Here is a 16,454-nt window from a genome sequence, read left to right on the forward strand (position 1 = left end):
TCANCATAAACCGATTCCGATATTGATGGCCTATTAGACATTATTTAAAATATGCTTTTTTGCTTTCTTTAAATAAACATATTCAATAGAGAAAGTCCGTTTTATTTTATATTAAATTTAGGTAGATTTTTGTGAAACGAAGAGCGCGCTCAGCCAAAGCTAAATAAAGTACAAACACTACCTAACAACGACAGATACAAAATACTTTACTGTAAAGACTACTTACTATTGCTTTACTGTTTGATATCCGTTGTATTTTGTATTGTATTATTAGGCAATGCCGATATATCGGTCGATAGGATTATATCGGAAATAGATTCGGAACAAAAATCTGTTCCGTCCCTGGTTACATCCCTAGTTTTTCTCAGATTATGTATTTTTTGCTTCCAAAATACATAACATGTACTAGCATAGCATAGCATGTACTACAAGTCACAAAATATTTATTGAGGTGAGATTGTGATTGTGCAATGAATTTTTTTAAATTATTTTTCAAAAGCATTAATATTTTGTTTTCAATTTGAAAGTTGTTGAACGCATCGTATCGAGAAAAAAAAGTACGTGCTTTGTCTATGCTCCCTCCGCCATATTGGCCAATGACAATTACTTTTCTCTATGACACCGGTCTTTTCCGCCCTGAAGCGTCTGTTGTTTCAACGCGGAAAATTGGTAAATGATGGCAGCAAATAATTATTTTGGGTTTACTCATGGAGGAACCCAATACGGGTAAGTTTTAAAATTCCTAATTCCGTAACTATATCAGAAGTTTGTATGTTGAAAGTGTGTATCGTGATTGATGGCAGACTAGTGTGCTCATGTTTCTTGTACCAGTCAAAATGGCGTCTGGACGATTATTGATCGTAGGATTCTGCAGTGATAGTGAATCTGGTGAATAATCAAAGTGTGTTTTTAGCGCGGCAACCGCTGGAGCAGCATACGGTGGGCAAACAGGCTACGCGGTAGCCCCTGCGGCGACAGCCGCAACTTACGGAACTCAGCGCGCCGCTGCTACAGGTTACGATACTGCGTATCAAGCCGCGGCCGCCACTCAAGGTTGGTCTTGTTCTGTCTCTTTGAGCCTTCTATGATCAGCAAAATAACGTTAGATGTTATCAAAACATTGATATCAGTCGTTTACAAACAGTTGGAGCCTAAATTTTGGGAGTTGAGAAACTGGTAATAGTTGCTCATAAAATCAATAATGCTGCGGCATGATTTTACATAATTCGATAAAGTACTTTTGATTTTTGCTACGATATAAAGTATAATTTGTTGCACAGATGCTGCTCAGTTTTTAGTAGAATTTGTGCTCACTGAACAGTTTTCCACAGCTATTAGTCATCGTAACAGTATCGCCCTCTTCACGGTTGATAGCCTTTCAGTGTACAGAACTGCTATTTGTGCTATAATTACGCTGATCTGTACACAATGTAGCTGACATTGTAGCTACATTGTTAGTACTGAATACTGATATCAGTCTTAGGCATATTACATTTTAAACAGACTAACCTCTATTTATTACATTTACTTAAGTCTTTAACTTTAGCCAATTAGTACAGTCATTTAATAATCTACTGTTTTTCCTTGAATCTTTTCTATTACATGTGTTAAAAATACCACATAATTTGGTAATTATATCAAGTTTTAAGAGGCAATCAATTATTCAGCAATATTCCACCCCATGTCAAAGTGGCTAATCAGCATAGTTATTCATCTTACTGACTACATACTTTTGCTAATCTTTTATCAAAGTGAGTTACTACAAACAAACACCATAATGGCGTCACAAGCCATAAGCTGTTTGAAATAAGGTTCAAAGTGCTAATATTTGCTGATCAGCTAATAATAGTCAGACTAATGTAATTCAGCTGACTACTTCTATTAATTTGAACAATAGCATTGGAATTAAAGGTAACCAGGGTTTAGGCATTCCTTAGTTAATGTACTGTGAAAAAACAAAAACTTTCTAGAACCATGTGGCAATTTTTGGTCTGATTGTTAGTGTTTTATTGTTATTTTGTGATTTATTAATTTTCTTCATAATGAATTCTAAATTAATGACAATTTAGAGAGCACTGGTTTTTCAAGTCAAGTGTTTCCAAAGGAATTTGAGTATGAAATAATTTGTTTAATGTTTTTTTAATGAATTGACTGTAATTATTACACTGCCTAAAACAAAGTTATGTTAAAATTATGAGTTTCTCTTTGTAGGTAATCGTTTTGAACAAGTATCCTGGAAAAAATATCAAATTAAGCAATTTTTACGTTTTTCTATGAATGATACTGTCCGTCCCATCAATACAGCTGTCAAGCAACTGCTGATCAGCTACTTGCCAAAGTGCTGAAGATTGGTAAGAAGAATCTCACATTCTTCACTTGTACACTTTCACATTAGGTGATTTTAGCAGCACAACAGTCGAACAGCTGATAATGAGATTTCATGACAGACTGTCACTCTTCTTTATAATTTAAAAGCGCCCGCTGCTTTCCCGCTTCTGACGCCCTTATAGGGCCTAATGTGATAGAGGTCTAAAGTTATTTTTTTGCGCTCATCTGCAATCAGTCCCAAGCTATAAGCAGATTTGTTCCATGCAGTTATAACATGTTCAAGGAGCTCCCCAGCAGGATACTCCTCATTCACCATCTGTCACCAAATANGTCACTTTTTCAATGTTTTAATCATTAATCAAAAAACTTGATTTTTTATTAATCTGAAAAAATAAAATTGTTGTGCAAAAGTGTGCAAACTGAAACTGGTATATTTGAATACTAGAGGGTTACAGCTACAATATATATAAATTCCAGACTGGGGTCAAGTGGGGGCATACAACTTCTAGTCTTCCAAACATAAAATTTTCAGAAAAATATAAAGGTCAACATTTCGCCATACTTTTTAAAACTATGTGCATTATTATGCACCTTATTGTACAGAAAATAAAAAGTACTTACCCTTATCTTCAAAATCCATCACACAAATATTTGGTCACCATAGTAAAAAATAATGTCAGGTGTTGTCGAAAGTCGAGCAAAATTAGGAATTAAAAATTACACTATCCTCATATCCTCACTTACCATGTTAATTACTCACGACTAGGTAATTAACAAAGTAAAAAATTGTGGAATCCTTAATGTCTGGGATGTTGTTTATCGTTTTTTATAAACGATAATCAGAAATTCAACAATGACTTTTGTCCAGCTAGCTTGTTCTACACGAATCACAGTGCGCCTTTTATATTTTTTCCCTGTCAGCTTTAGCTCCTCCCTAACAGTTCTTGTGTTCAGAGCTTCATGGATTTCAGTGTTAGTAATGAACAATCCCTGGGATACCTACTGACTGGTATCCCAGGGATGGAAAGAGAAGTAGAGGTCGGCAACAAACAAGATGGGAAGACGACCTAAAACTCACAGTTGGACACTATTGGAGAAGGGTAGCACGTGACAGGTCCCAATGGAAATCATTGGAGGAGACCTATGCCAAGAGGCAAACTGAGCTTCGGGATATTTTATAACACATCTTATTATTTAACATATTTTGTAATTATTATGTAACCAAGTTCAGAATAAAAAGGCTTATTATTATTATAATGAACCATGGTGCATTTGAAATGGTTTCGGTCTAAAAGTAAGGTCATTTTGTGCCGATCAACTCGCTTCTAGAAGAAAACGAGGCTTACAGTGTAGATATTAAAGAGCAAGGCGTGTTGCCGACAGCAGCGGCTCACGCGCACGCGCACGCGGCGGCGGCGGCGGCGTCCGCCTACGACGCGTCCAAGTCGGCGTACTACCAGCAGGCCGCCGCCGCCTACCCCGCCGCGCCGCCGCAGCAGCCCGCCTACGACACCGGCGCCAAGCCCGCCTACTCCACGCCCGCTACCTACGCTCAGGTGCATACGCAGGTACGTGCCGTCACTCAACTTACAAAATTACAACCTGTAATGAAACGTAAAGTCCGGTCGCCGAGTACATAGAATTTCGTCCAATGACCCCAAGCTATCCTTACCGCTCGCGCCTAATTATATTGCTGTCGCGACTGCGACGGGCGGCGCCGCAGCAGCCCGCCTACGACACCGGCGCCAAGCCCGCCACCTACGCTCAGGTGCATACGCAGGTACGTGCCGTCACTCAACTTACAAGTTACAAACTGTAATGAAAAGACAATGCCGGAAATTGGCGTCTTTTTTTTTCGCGCGGCCATCGACCAAACCTTGTTTTTTGATTACAAAATAGTGTAATAAACCAAACTTACTACGACATGTATACCTCTAAACTCAGTCTGAACTGAGTTACGAGCGTTAGAAGTTTGATGATTTACATACTAGATTTGCTTTTTGCGCGCAAGTTTTGTGTGTGGAGTAGAATCAGCGCAATAAAAAAATAGCGGAATATTTTGTTGCAATTTCTTACAAAACTTGCGCGCAAAAAGCAAATCTAGTATGTAAATCATCAAACTTCTAACGCTCGTAACTCAGTTCAGACTGAGTTTAGAGGTATACATGTCGTAGTAAGTTTGGTTTATTACACTATTTGTAATCAAAAAACAAAGTTTGGTCGATGGCCGCGCGGAAAAAAAAACGACGCCACCTTCCATACAAAATCTGGCATTGCCATTTAAAGTCCGCTCGCCGACCACGTAGAATTTCGTCCAATGACCTCAAGCTATCCTTATCGCTCGCGCGTTATTATATTGCTGTCGCGACTGCGACGCAGCCGCAGTGTGTGTGCGAGCGGGCTTTAGAGTTACTTCGAAAATGTTATCCAAAGTTTTGAATGTTGCCATCCCTCTCACACAAAGTGAGATGCCTGCATGAAGGAACGACGGTGACATAAACCAGAAATTATGTAAACAACTTTTTGGAGTAGCCTCAAATAACATGTTGGTTGATTTTTGCTCTACAAACTCACAAAAAAATAGAGAAACTGCTAATGACCACATCAATACACTAAAAATTTGTTAAGTAGAAAAAAATTGCATTTAATTTTTGCTAATTTTGGATTTCAGTTACTCAATGGAATATTTTATTGTAAGTGATTACGGGAAACTGCTAATAAGCTAATCCTTCAGGATAATTAATGATGTCCAATTAAATAATTGATTTAACAGGTTTGCTGCCAACCCCGCACGGGTTCGGGGTTAGGTGTACACACTCGAAGCCGTCCACACTCCGGTGTGGTCTCGCGTTTTAGTAGATTCATAAAAAAAAAAACAATATTTGGCCTCCCAGTTGATCATATTTTTTTGAAGTGGCAGCAAACCTGTTAAGAGTAATACCAGAGTAAATACAAATGAGTAGATAATCTTCATAGAAATTAGAAACGCACCGAGCGCGGTTTGTATGTGAGCGCGCCAATATACGCATGCGGCGCGCACGGACACACTGACAAAATTCGGCGCAACCACGACTGGTTTTACTCTGGTAAAGCCTGGTCCGTGAGCACGTAGAATCCCGTCCAATGACCCCAAGCTACCCATCCTTATCGCTCGCGCGTAATTATATTGCTGTCGCGACTGTGCGACGCGCGCCCGCAGTGAGTGTGCGAGCGCGACAGCAACATAATTACGTGCGAGCGACAAGGATGGGCAGCTTGGGGTCATTGGACGGGATTCTACGTGCTCACGGACCAGGCTTTAGTACATATTTTGTTGACGAGTCTGTATTGTTTCCCCGCAGGGCGGAGCGCGGGCCGGGGGCGGCGCGAAGGCCTACGGCGGCGTGTATACGCACACGCATTCTCACGCGCACACCGCTACCACTCCCGCCACTACCTATCCCGCGCAGCCTTACTCGGCGCCCGCTACGCAGACCGCTAAACGTGAGTATAGATGACCCACGCTGAACTGTCCCGCCAAACTCAATGACAGGGGGGCGCTACCATCGTTCAACTATATGGTTTCCAACATGGCAAAAATCTGAACCAGCGATCCGGTATTGACGGTGGCGCCCCACTGTCAATGTCATCGACAGGACAGTCCAGTATTTTGGAACTATACATGTTACAATAAAAAAAATGTAACGTCACAACCTCATGGCCAGGCGCGGATCCAGCCCTCAAAAAAGGTTGTGGGCACAGCCACTAAAAATTAGCAAAGTGAGAGTTGGATTGGAGTACGAACTCACTCACGCTCAATCACGCTCGATTTTTTAAAGGCTCATCAGTCAGCCGTTTTTATCATCAGCCTATCGATCTTATCAATAGATCATAAATAAAACAAGCAAATTAGGGTTGTGGGCATGCCCACAGGTGCCCACAACGGTGGATCCGCGCCTGCTCATGGCTGCAGACATAAAAAATACTATCATCATCATCATCTCAGCCATAGGACGTCCACTGCTGAACATAGGCCTCCCCCAATGCTTTCCATGTTACCCGGTTGATAGCGGCTTGCGTCCAGCGCTTTCCTGCTACCTTTATGATGTCGTCGGTCCACCTTGTGGGTGGACGTCCCACTACACAAAAAAAACTAAAACTCATAAAACTCATTGATTTTTGCAAGTAGGCACTTTTACACGTGACCTCAGTATTAACAATACCACTGCTTCAGGATTAAATGGAAATATTCAGTGCTGAGAAGGCAAGAAGCAGCACAAACCAGTCAGTCACATTAAGGCCGGGTAACAGAGAAAANTAATTTGAATGTGTAATAATATTAAAGAAATAAAAAAAAAGAAAGAAGGCAAAGCTTCATACTGATGATCGCGCTATGATATAGTGATGCGAAACTATCAGTTGATCGGACTCAATAGACTGTCAATAGTCTATCGATACGTCTAAGTACACGTTCGTCGAGCCTGTGTGAGGCTGCTCACTCGTCGAGTACAGTGTTTCTTTGTTCATTGGATGACCAAACAGCACTAATACGGGCTCACTTTTGCAGAGACTACAAACCGCGGGAACACAGCGTACGACACGGCGCTGTACAACGCAGCAACCATGTACGTTGCGCAGCAGAATAAGACCGGTGGCGGAGGGTCAGTATTTACAAAATTATATTGAAAAGTGACTAAATGTGTAAGATATTTATTTTGTTTCTGGGACCTTCTTCTCTGTAGAAGAAATTGATTTTGTTTCTGAACCCATCTCATTTCTGGAATCTTCATCCAGATCTGCTCAGAAAGATCTCGGATTAAAACCTTGAGCAGACCAAACGCAGGGCAGTAGCAGCGCAGTTTGAATGCGGGCCCGCGCAAGTTGTAATACAAGAAACTCTTTAAAGTGTGTCACACCAAATTTGAACGCGGGCCCGTGCTCCAACCGCGCCGCACTGCAACTGCCCGCGCTGTTGTATTACTATGGCGGCCATATTAGCATGACACACCGGACGCAGGGCGGTAGCAGCGCGTTGAAAGCCGTTTTCGAATATTGAAATTTTTGGCAACCGCCCGCATTGCAACTGCTTTGAAACTGCGCTGCAACTGACCCGCACTGCTTCTGACCCGCGTTTGGTCTGTGGAGGCCTTAATGATTGTGTTCGCGGCAGGAGCGGCTGGAAGAACTACAACAAGAGCGGCGTGGGCGCCGGCCAGCAGCGCCGGCCCAAGCCGCCGCCCAAGGCGCAGCAGCTGCACTACTGCGACGTGTGCCGCATCTCCTGCGCTGGCCCGCAAGTGAGCACACTGAATGAGCTTTGGAAGTGAAATGGAGTGGTAAAGTGGAACGGGAAAGCGGACAGGAGAAACGAGCGTAGGCGAATCGATCGTTCTCTACCGGCAGCTTAAGGCGATTATCATACTGCGCCGCGCTCCGCCGCGGTCCGCGTGATTTCATATAAAAAATTCTGCGCGCAGACGCGTTGTCAGTGTGTTGTGCCGCGCGTGTTTTCTATACAATCTGAGGTACTTGCATACAATGGTTAAATCTGTCGTCCCGCGTACCGCGGCGCAGTGTGATTATCACCTAAATGACAGGTCGCGTGTTCGCGGTCTATCTCTACATGTGGAAAAATACAACGTAACTCTTGTTTCGCTTACTATTTCGCTTCCCTCCACTATTTAGCTCGTCATCTATGGACAGTCCACACAGTTTTGCCAGCGCAGCCAGTGACCAGCGTCACAAATACTTAAATCATAATTGAGTTTTCCTGTTACCAATTGCCATGAAATGCTCACTCGCATTATAGCAAAGTTCAAATTCCTAAGAACGAAGTTAGTCGATAGTGTAGTTAGACACTTATCTTCAACTTTGGAGCCCTTTGATTCGGGTGCAAATCGGTTGAGGCAACGCGTGATGACTCAAAGCGAAGTGCGTGTCCACATTATTCACTTCAATTAACTTCTCCCAACCTAGTATAGCTGTTTTTGCATTGTGTTCGGTCTTCTGACTTGTCTCTCTCCACAGACGTACAAGGAGCACCTGGAAGGCCAGAAGCACAAGAAGAAGGAAGCGGCCGTCAAACTAGCCGCAGCGGGCGCGGCGGCGGCGGGCGGGCGCGCGGCCGGCGCTTCAGCGCTTCGCTGCGAGCTGTGTGACGTCACGTGCACGGGCGCCGACGCGTACGCAGCGCACGTGCGCGGCATCAAGCACCAGAAGGTCGTCAAGCTGCACACCATGCTCGGCAAGCCCATACCCTCCACGGAGCCCACCAAGCTCGGCGGTGAGTGACACGCACGCTTAAGCCTTGACAAGGCTTGCCCACTTGAAAATGCTCAGTAGCCTTATTCACGTAACAAAACTTCAACGACAACAAATCGCTGAATGCGATCCTATCGAGTAATCGCTCTATCGAAATGACCCTTGTGAATACGGATTTAAAACTGTTTTTCAATGTGACAACTTCTGAACGTCAGCGAGATCTTGACTCAAAATACGTGAATTAGGCCACAGGCGAATGAACCGTTCATTTGGCCAAGTCGCTTGTGCACTCAGGCTCAGTGTTTGCTAAGGTGTCTCCACTTGTATTTCAAGTGAATACAAGGTTTTACACGCACACATTACGTGAAGACACCATTGCAATAGAACGATACCATAATAATATGACGTCACGCTTTTTTAAATTCGACCGTTTTGTAATTGCATCCAGAATGCTTTTTATTTTAATAGTGTTTGTGCCTGGTCACTCGCATACACTCGCGGAAATGTGACGTCACGTTTTATTTCAAATCAACTGTTTTGTAAATGCAGCACTCAGAATGCTACTGCAGTGACTTGTAAAGGTGTCGTCACCAATCATTTACAGTACGTTTGAAGAAGCTACTGTAACTTTTTTTATATAGATTCTTCTTATTCTGATTTGATTTTTTTTTAATTTGAATTATTGAATTTGAATTTGATTCTAAAAAATAGCAGTAATTCTTTTAAAGGTACTGTTTATTTAATAGAATGTTTTTATATTAACTGGCATTGACAAATTACATTGATATTAGTTTAACCATATGCTTAACTACACAATCGCCTTCCTATATTTCACATATTTAACACAAATCATGCACAACATTATTGTTCAACACAACAACATAAGATGAAAATCATCATATTCATTCACTACTAATTTGTAACGAAGTAACTGACAAAGATTTTTTTATTTACTGTAGTAAATCTTTTCTTTTTCTCTTGATATATTTTAATTGCATGACATTTTCTGTTTGTTCATGCATGTGTTTTTGAGTTGAGCATCATATTAAAACAAATGTGTGCTAAAAATTATATTTAAAACTAAAATATTAGTTATTTTACTATCAAACATTTCTATTCTTATTACAGCTAATTAATAACTTTTTTACACTGAAATGATAGTTTCCATTATTCAGTTTTTAGATAAAAGTTATTTACTTTGAGACTATAAATATTACTTCACAGTTTACACTGATTTATGATCGATTCTGGTCAATTATTTTCTGNTTTCCTCTTTATAATATTATTATCACAAATAAATAATACAATTTGGAGAGTTAACTTTCTTCATTATCAAGTCTGAAATGTAACTAAATGTGAAAGATATTTCGTTTCTGGAATCTCCTCCTCCACCTCATTTCTAGAATCTTCTTCTTTGCTTCGAAAGATGTCGGATTAATGATTGTGTTCGCGGCAGGAGCGGCTGGAAGAACTACAACAAGAGCGGCGTGGGCGCCGGCCAGCAGCGCCGGCCCAAGCCGCCGCCCAAGGCGCAGCAGCTGCACTACTGCGACGTGTGCCGCATCTCCTGCGCTGGCCCGCAGGTGAGAATATTGGCATTGAAATAGAGTAGAAAAACAGAGGACGAACGAACGCACCCCAATCCGTCCCCCGGACACGGCCTGGCGGCGTGGCGCCCTCAGGCCGCGTCCGTAGTCCCCCTCGATCGGGCCCACTAGAGTGAGCCCACACTCGGCCTCTTCGGCACGCCCACCGACGATCGCCAAACGGCTAGAGTACCTTCTGTACTCGCCACTCTGCCCGGTGAAGCTGGAAAAGCTCCTCAAGCTAAGAGCGCGCGTCCCTTCAAAAAAAAAAACGAACGAACGCAGGCGAATCGGTCGCTATCCGCCGCCAGATCTTTATGTCTCGTCTCGTGGTCTAGCTTCGTATGTGGAAAAACCGTCCGCGAATCCGCTTCGCCCACTTTCTCGCTCTATTCCATTAACTATCACAGGCACAGGTGCACAGTCCACAGAGTTTTGCCCTCCTCATAGTAATTTTCGTGTTGCCTAATGTCATGTTATGTGCGCTCGTTTAATTCATCTCATCATCTATAATCAGTTTAAATTGTTAAGGAAGAGAAGAATGTCTCGACGCGTACTGAAGTTAGTCGAGCGAGTAGCACTTCAAGCCTTTTAACTCGGGTGCAAATATCGATAACTTTCTAAAATCGATTGAGGCGAGGCGTGATGACTCTAAGCGAAGTGCGTGTCCACATTATTCACTTCGATTAACTTCGGCCAACTTAGTATAGCTGTTTTTGCATTGTGTTCGGTCTTCTGACTTGTGTCTCTCCACAGACGTACAAGGAGCACCTGGAAGGCCAGAAGCATAAGAAGAAGGAAGCGGCTGTCAAACTAGCCGCAGCGGGCGCGGCGGCGGCGGGCGGGCGCGCAGCGGGCGCGTCAGCCCTGCGCTGCGAGCTGTGTGACGTCACGTGCACGGGCGCCGACGCGTACGCGGCGCACGTGCGCGGCATCAAGCACCAGAAGGTCGTCAAGCTGCACACCATGCTCGGCAAGCCCATACCCTCCACGGAGCCCACCAAGCTCGGCGGTGAGTCACACGCACGCTTAAAGGTAGCCAGGGTTCGAAAAGATAATTATCACGATAATTATCTTGATAGTAACATATGGATAATTTATCGGTTGATGATAACAAAAAAATGCGCAAGTGAAAGTGAACTGTATTCGAAGTTTTCGAATGTGTTTTTCTGCACTTGCGTCTAGTTGTTGACGTTATTTAACATAGATAGTTCTAAAACCTATCTATTTAGCTTCACAACGATTACTCGTTAACTAGCTTCAAAATATTTATCTATTTTCCACAACGCTTTATGCAACTAGCGATGGATAACATGACAACAATCAGTAACCGAAAACATAAAGCAACATTCTTTATGTAACATCAGAATTTCTTATAAAACAATGTGACAAATGTATCTTATACTGTTGATAATTATCCGATAATTATCACGAAGCGTAATTATCTTGATAATTTCGAACCCTGAAGGTAGCCTTTCGAACTAAGCGTCACAGACGCAGCGTCTTTAGCTTTGGTCTTTAGTGCCACCAACGCCGCGTTACTAACGCCGCGACAGTGTCGCTGCGTTCGAATGTCGTTCCCTAGAATTTCATACATTTGCATAGAACATCTATTTGTCGCTCTGTCGCGGCGTCACATTCGCCACTGTCGCTATAGACGCTCGCTTCGAAAGGCTACCTTTAGCCTTTACTTGAGAATGCTCAGGCGAGTGAACCGTTCATTTGGTCAAGTCGCTCAGGTGGAGACGCCTGTGCACACGGCTCAGTCTAGGCTAAGGTGTCTCCACTTGCATGTTCAAGTGAATGCAAGGTTTTACACGCACACATTACTTGACGACACCATTGCAATGAAACGCTGTCATGATGTCATGTTTTTTTTAAATTCGTTTTGTAATTGCATCCAGAATGCTTTTTATTTTAATAGTGTTTGTGCCTGGTCACTCGCATACACTCGCGGAAATGTGACGTCACGTTTATTTCAAATCAACTGTTTTGTAAATGCAGCACTCAGAATGCTACTGCAGTGACATGTAAAGGTGTCGTCACCAATCATTTACAGTACGTTTGAAGAAGCTACTGTAACTTTTTTTTATATAAATTGATTCTTCTTATTCTGATTCAAAAAAATAGCAGTAATTCTTTTAAAGGTACTGTTTATTTAATAGAATGTTTTTATATTAACTGGCATTGACAAATTACATTGATATTAGTTTAACCATTTATGCTTAACTACACAATCGCCTTCATATATTTCACATATTTAACACAAATCATGCACAACATTATTGTTCAACACAACAACATAAGATGAAAATCATCATATTCATTCACTACTACTTTGTAACGAAGTAACTGACAAAGATTTTTTATTTACTACAATCTTTTCTTTTTATCTTGATATATTTTAATTGCATGTCATTTTCTGTTTGTTCATGCATGTGTTTTTGAGTTGAGCATCATATTAAAACAAATGTGTGCTAAAAATTACATTTTAAACTAAAATATTAGTTATTTTACAATCAAACATTTCTATTCTTATTACAGCTAATTAATAACATTTTTACACTGATATGATAGTTTCCGTTATCCAGTTTTTAGACAAAAGTTATTTACTTCGAGACTATAAATATTACTTCACAGTTTACACTGATTTATGATAGATTCTGGTCAATATTTTCTGATTTATTTTTCAAATATGATCTTCGGTAAGTATTTTTTTCACGACGGAGATCATATTTGAGAGTATGTGTTGTACTGATCCCCTGACGTCACAGTGTCATATCTGTATCCGCGATTAGTTGGCTATTAGATTGAAAAGATAACTGGCAAATTTTCTCCTTCCAAAATACTAGTTTCGACACTCAATACAGATATGGAGTGTGTGAAATTGTGGGCCTTTTTTATACCAACATCTAAAATTAACCGACGAGCGTGCATAATTTTTGTAACCGCGGAATTCGCCAAAAAAATTGGTCGAGTCGAGGTTCAATCTTAACAGAATGTGTAAACTCAGATTGTAGAAAAGGCCCAACAGCCGTCTCGCCGTCACACGCTCGGCGAGCGGCGCGGACGATCTGATCCGTCACGAATTTTGACCCAACGAGAGCGCACGTTCGTCAAAATCCGTCACGTGGCGTGACGCGGTGAGAGAATTGGGGTTTTCCGATCTGATAGCTAAAAACACGGTCGCGGGGACGACCGGGATTGCGTTCGTGGCGTCTGGGGGGCTCAGTACGGTGGCGCGCGCAGGCGACGACGAGCACGACGAGCCCGAGCCCGAGCCCGAGGTGCAGCCCGTGGGGCAGGACTACATCGAGGAGGTGCGCGGCGACGACGGCAAGGCGCTCTCCTTCAACTGCAAGCTCTGCGACTGCAAGTTCAACGACCCCAACGCCAAGGAGATGCACATGAAGGGCCGCCGCCACCGCCTGCAGTACAAGAAGAAGGTATGTCCGCTGAGCTTGTTCCTTACACTTTGCAGCCGAGTAGTATTCACTAGGGGTCATTCAAATATTGAAATGATGAATTTTAATTTTTGTGACGGGTCTGGGTGTGACTATGTATAATATTTATGTATTAAAAAAAAAAGTATATAAGTAGTATATCCGTTAAGCTAGCACCCATAACACAAGCATTAAGTTGCTTACTTTGGGGCTAGCTGGCGTTGTGTAAAATTGTCCAAAGATTTATTTATTATATTTATTTATTATTTAAATATGAAAAGGGGAGAGAGTTCACAAGAGCCGAAAGAGGGGTATTGCCACGCGCGATATAGCTTGTAATGGTGCGTTCACATTGGGCGAACGGGCTCGCGCGGCAAACTTGACATCCTGCTCACCTTGCTCTTAGAGAGCAGGATGTCGAGTTTGCCGCGCGAGCCCGTTCGCCCAGTGTGGAGGCACCATAACAACTACTCGATGTACCAAATGAAGTACATTTGTCCCCTGCGACCCTGGAGAATACGAGGCTGTCCATTAAATTACTTTTGCCAAAAAGTGTTGTGTAAATTAAGAAGTTCTTTAAATAATATCATCCAGTGATTACTTAGTAAAAGGTTTGAGGCGCTCGTCGAGCCTGGCGACCCTCGGGTAGCCAAGAGATCCGGGCGTCGTATGATTACAAAATTATAATGAGGATGATATCAAAGTAATTCTTACCAAAAGTAGCCTGAATCTTTGCTCAGAAAGTATAAGACGACGGCATGTCAATTTAAACCTTATGTAGTTGTAACAGGTGTCATTTTGCAACAAAACCATCTTTGTCTACAGGTGCAACCGGACCTGGAGGTGAAGGTGAAGCCGTCGATGCACCAGCGCAAGCTGGCGGAGGCCAAGGCGCAGCGCATGATGGTGCGCGACGAGCTGTGGGCGCGCCGCCGCATGCACGACGTAACTACTTACATAATCTCATTCATACAGGGTGGAAACGATAAGTGATCTCACTCGATTATTTCTAAACCATACAAGATATCGAAAAACTGGTTACTGATTCTGAAAGTGCTTCACAAGCTCTTTCAAACGGTACCAATAATAGGTTACAGTATAAACTGGAACTATCCCAAAATTCAATGTTTCCAGCTTCCATACTAAATGTATGACGACGACACAAATTAGAAGTGTAATTTATTTTTTTGTTAAATAATAAACTCAAAAAGTCGATTAAATAAACTCGTGACTTGCATCTTATTTAAAATTATTTGTGAAATCATTAGTTTTAGGCTTTATCTATATATATAAAAATGAAACCCGTTTCGCGTTGTCACGGCATCACGTGTGAACGGCTGAACCGATTTCGATAATTCTTTTTTTTAAATGTTTGTGGAAGTCCAAGGATGGTTCTTACGGAAAAAAATATTAAGAAAATCTCTACGCTAAGGCGGTACGAAGTTCGCCGGGTCAGCTAGTTTGCTATAAAATTTATCAAGAGATGAGTGCCATGACTGTGATAGTACTAAATGTATGGAAGACGGAAACATTGAATTTTAGGATAGATCCAGTTTATTCAGTAATTTGATATTGATACCGTTGGATAGAGCTCGTAAAGCACTTTTATAATCAGTAACCAGTTTTACGATATCTTATGTAGTTTTTAAAATTATGTAACTTTACCAAATGTATGGAAGCTGGAAACATTGAATTTTCGGATAGTTCCAGTTTATTCTGAAACCTATTATTAACACCGTTTGAAAGAGCTCATGAAGCACTTTCAGGATCAGTAACCAGTTTTTCGATATATTGTATAGTTTGGAAATAATCGGGTGAGATCACTTATCGTTTCCACCCTGTATACAATAATATACATGCACACAGACATTAGATAGGGAGACCAGGGCTGAAAGTGACGGGGGTAAATTGTTCCGATGCAAAATATCTCGACAACAGAAAGAATTAGATATGTGATATCGTATTATGTCGCATGTGGCCAACTGTTAGGCATTATACGAAATAATACGATCACATATCTCATTCTTTCTGTTGTCGAGATATTTTGCATCGGAACAATTTACCCCCGGCACTTTCAGCCCCGGTCTCCCCTACCTAGACCTATTTTAGACATGACATTGTTGGTAGTCGTCGGTCCACCTTGTAGGTGGACGTCCCACGCTGCGTTTTCCGGTACGCGGCCTCCATTCCAGAACCTTGCTGCCCCATCGGCCGTCAGTTCTGCGTACTATATGCCCTGCCCATTGCCACTTCAGCTTGCTTATCCGTCGGGCTATGTCAGGCTTTCTTGACAATGGTAGACAGGCTTTCCTAAACTGTCAATGATGAACATGTAGACGGCCTCTCCTCAACCGACATAATGCTGGACAGGTGGACATGATCTCTTGAACTGACATAAAGTAAACAAGCTCTGCTGAACTGACAGAGCAGCACACGAGTGATATCGCTTAGGTATAATCGTTTTCGTTCACTTCATCTGGGAACTAATTCATTTAGCTAGGCGAACAAAGGCGACTCATTATTCTTGAGGACTTCAATCACTTACTTACATACAAAAGAAACTAATGCCCGTTTTCACCATCAATCCCTAATTTTAAAGTGACCCCTATGGTAACACATAACAGGAATTTTGTTCACATAGCTGTCACCTAAAAATTTGGGATTGATGGTGAAAACGGGCAATAGGCTCTCAAAATAACACTCGTTAAATAACCTATTACTATTTTAAAATGTTCTCGCCTTTGCTAGTTATACGAGGGCGGCACTGAAAATTTCGGGAATCAAGGAAGTGAAACAACATTTCCATTTAAAAATGTATTTATTGCTTTTTAAAGTATTCTCCGCGAAATTTGACACA

The 16,454-nt window shown here is 42.0% G+C and overlaps 1 protein-coding gene across 1 annotated transcript in view; it reads left to right on the forward strand.

The window, feature by feature from the left end:
• The first annotated feature begins 624 nt into the window (after nt 1-624).
• Nucleotides 625-16,454, forward strand: part of Zn72D (Zinc-finger protein 72D) — a 34,112-nt gene continuing 18,282 nt past the window's right edge. Inside the window, exons 1-9 of the mRNA XM_028315365.1 lie at nt 625-726; nt 914-1,053; nt 3,712-3,896; nt 5,670-5,811; nt 6,875-6,968; nt 7,478-7,604; nt 8,335-8,590; nt 13,329-13,600; nt 14,423-14,542. Of these exons, the coding sequence (XP_028171166.1) occupies nt 674-726; nt 914-1,053; nt 3,712-3,896; nt 5,670-5,811; nt 6,875-6,968; nt 7,478-7,604; nt 8,335-8,590; nt 13,329-13,600; nt 14,423-14,542 (1,389 nt within the window). The 5' untranslated portion in view covers nt 625-673. The remainder of the gene's footprint in view (nt 727-913; nt 1,054-3,711; nt 3,897-5,669; nt 5,812-6,874; nt 6,969-7,477; nt 7,605-8,334; nt 8,591-13,328; nt 13,601-14,422; nt 14,543-16,454) is intronic.

Source organism: Ostrinia furnacalis, unplaced genomic scaffold (genome assembly GCF_004193835.3).
Source record: "Ostrinia furnacalis isolate ACB-3 unplaced genomic scaffold, ASM419383v2 OfSCF5104, whole genome shotgun sequence".
NCBI classification, from domain to species: domain Eukaryota; kingdom Metazoa; phylum Arthropoda; class Insecta; order Lepidoptera; family Crambidae; genus Ostrinia; species Ostrinia furnacalis.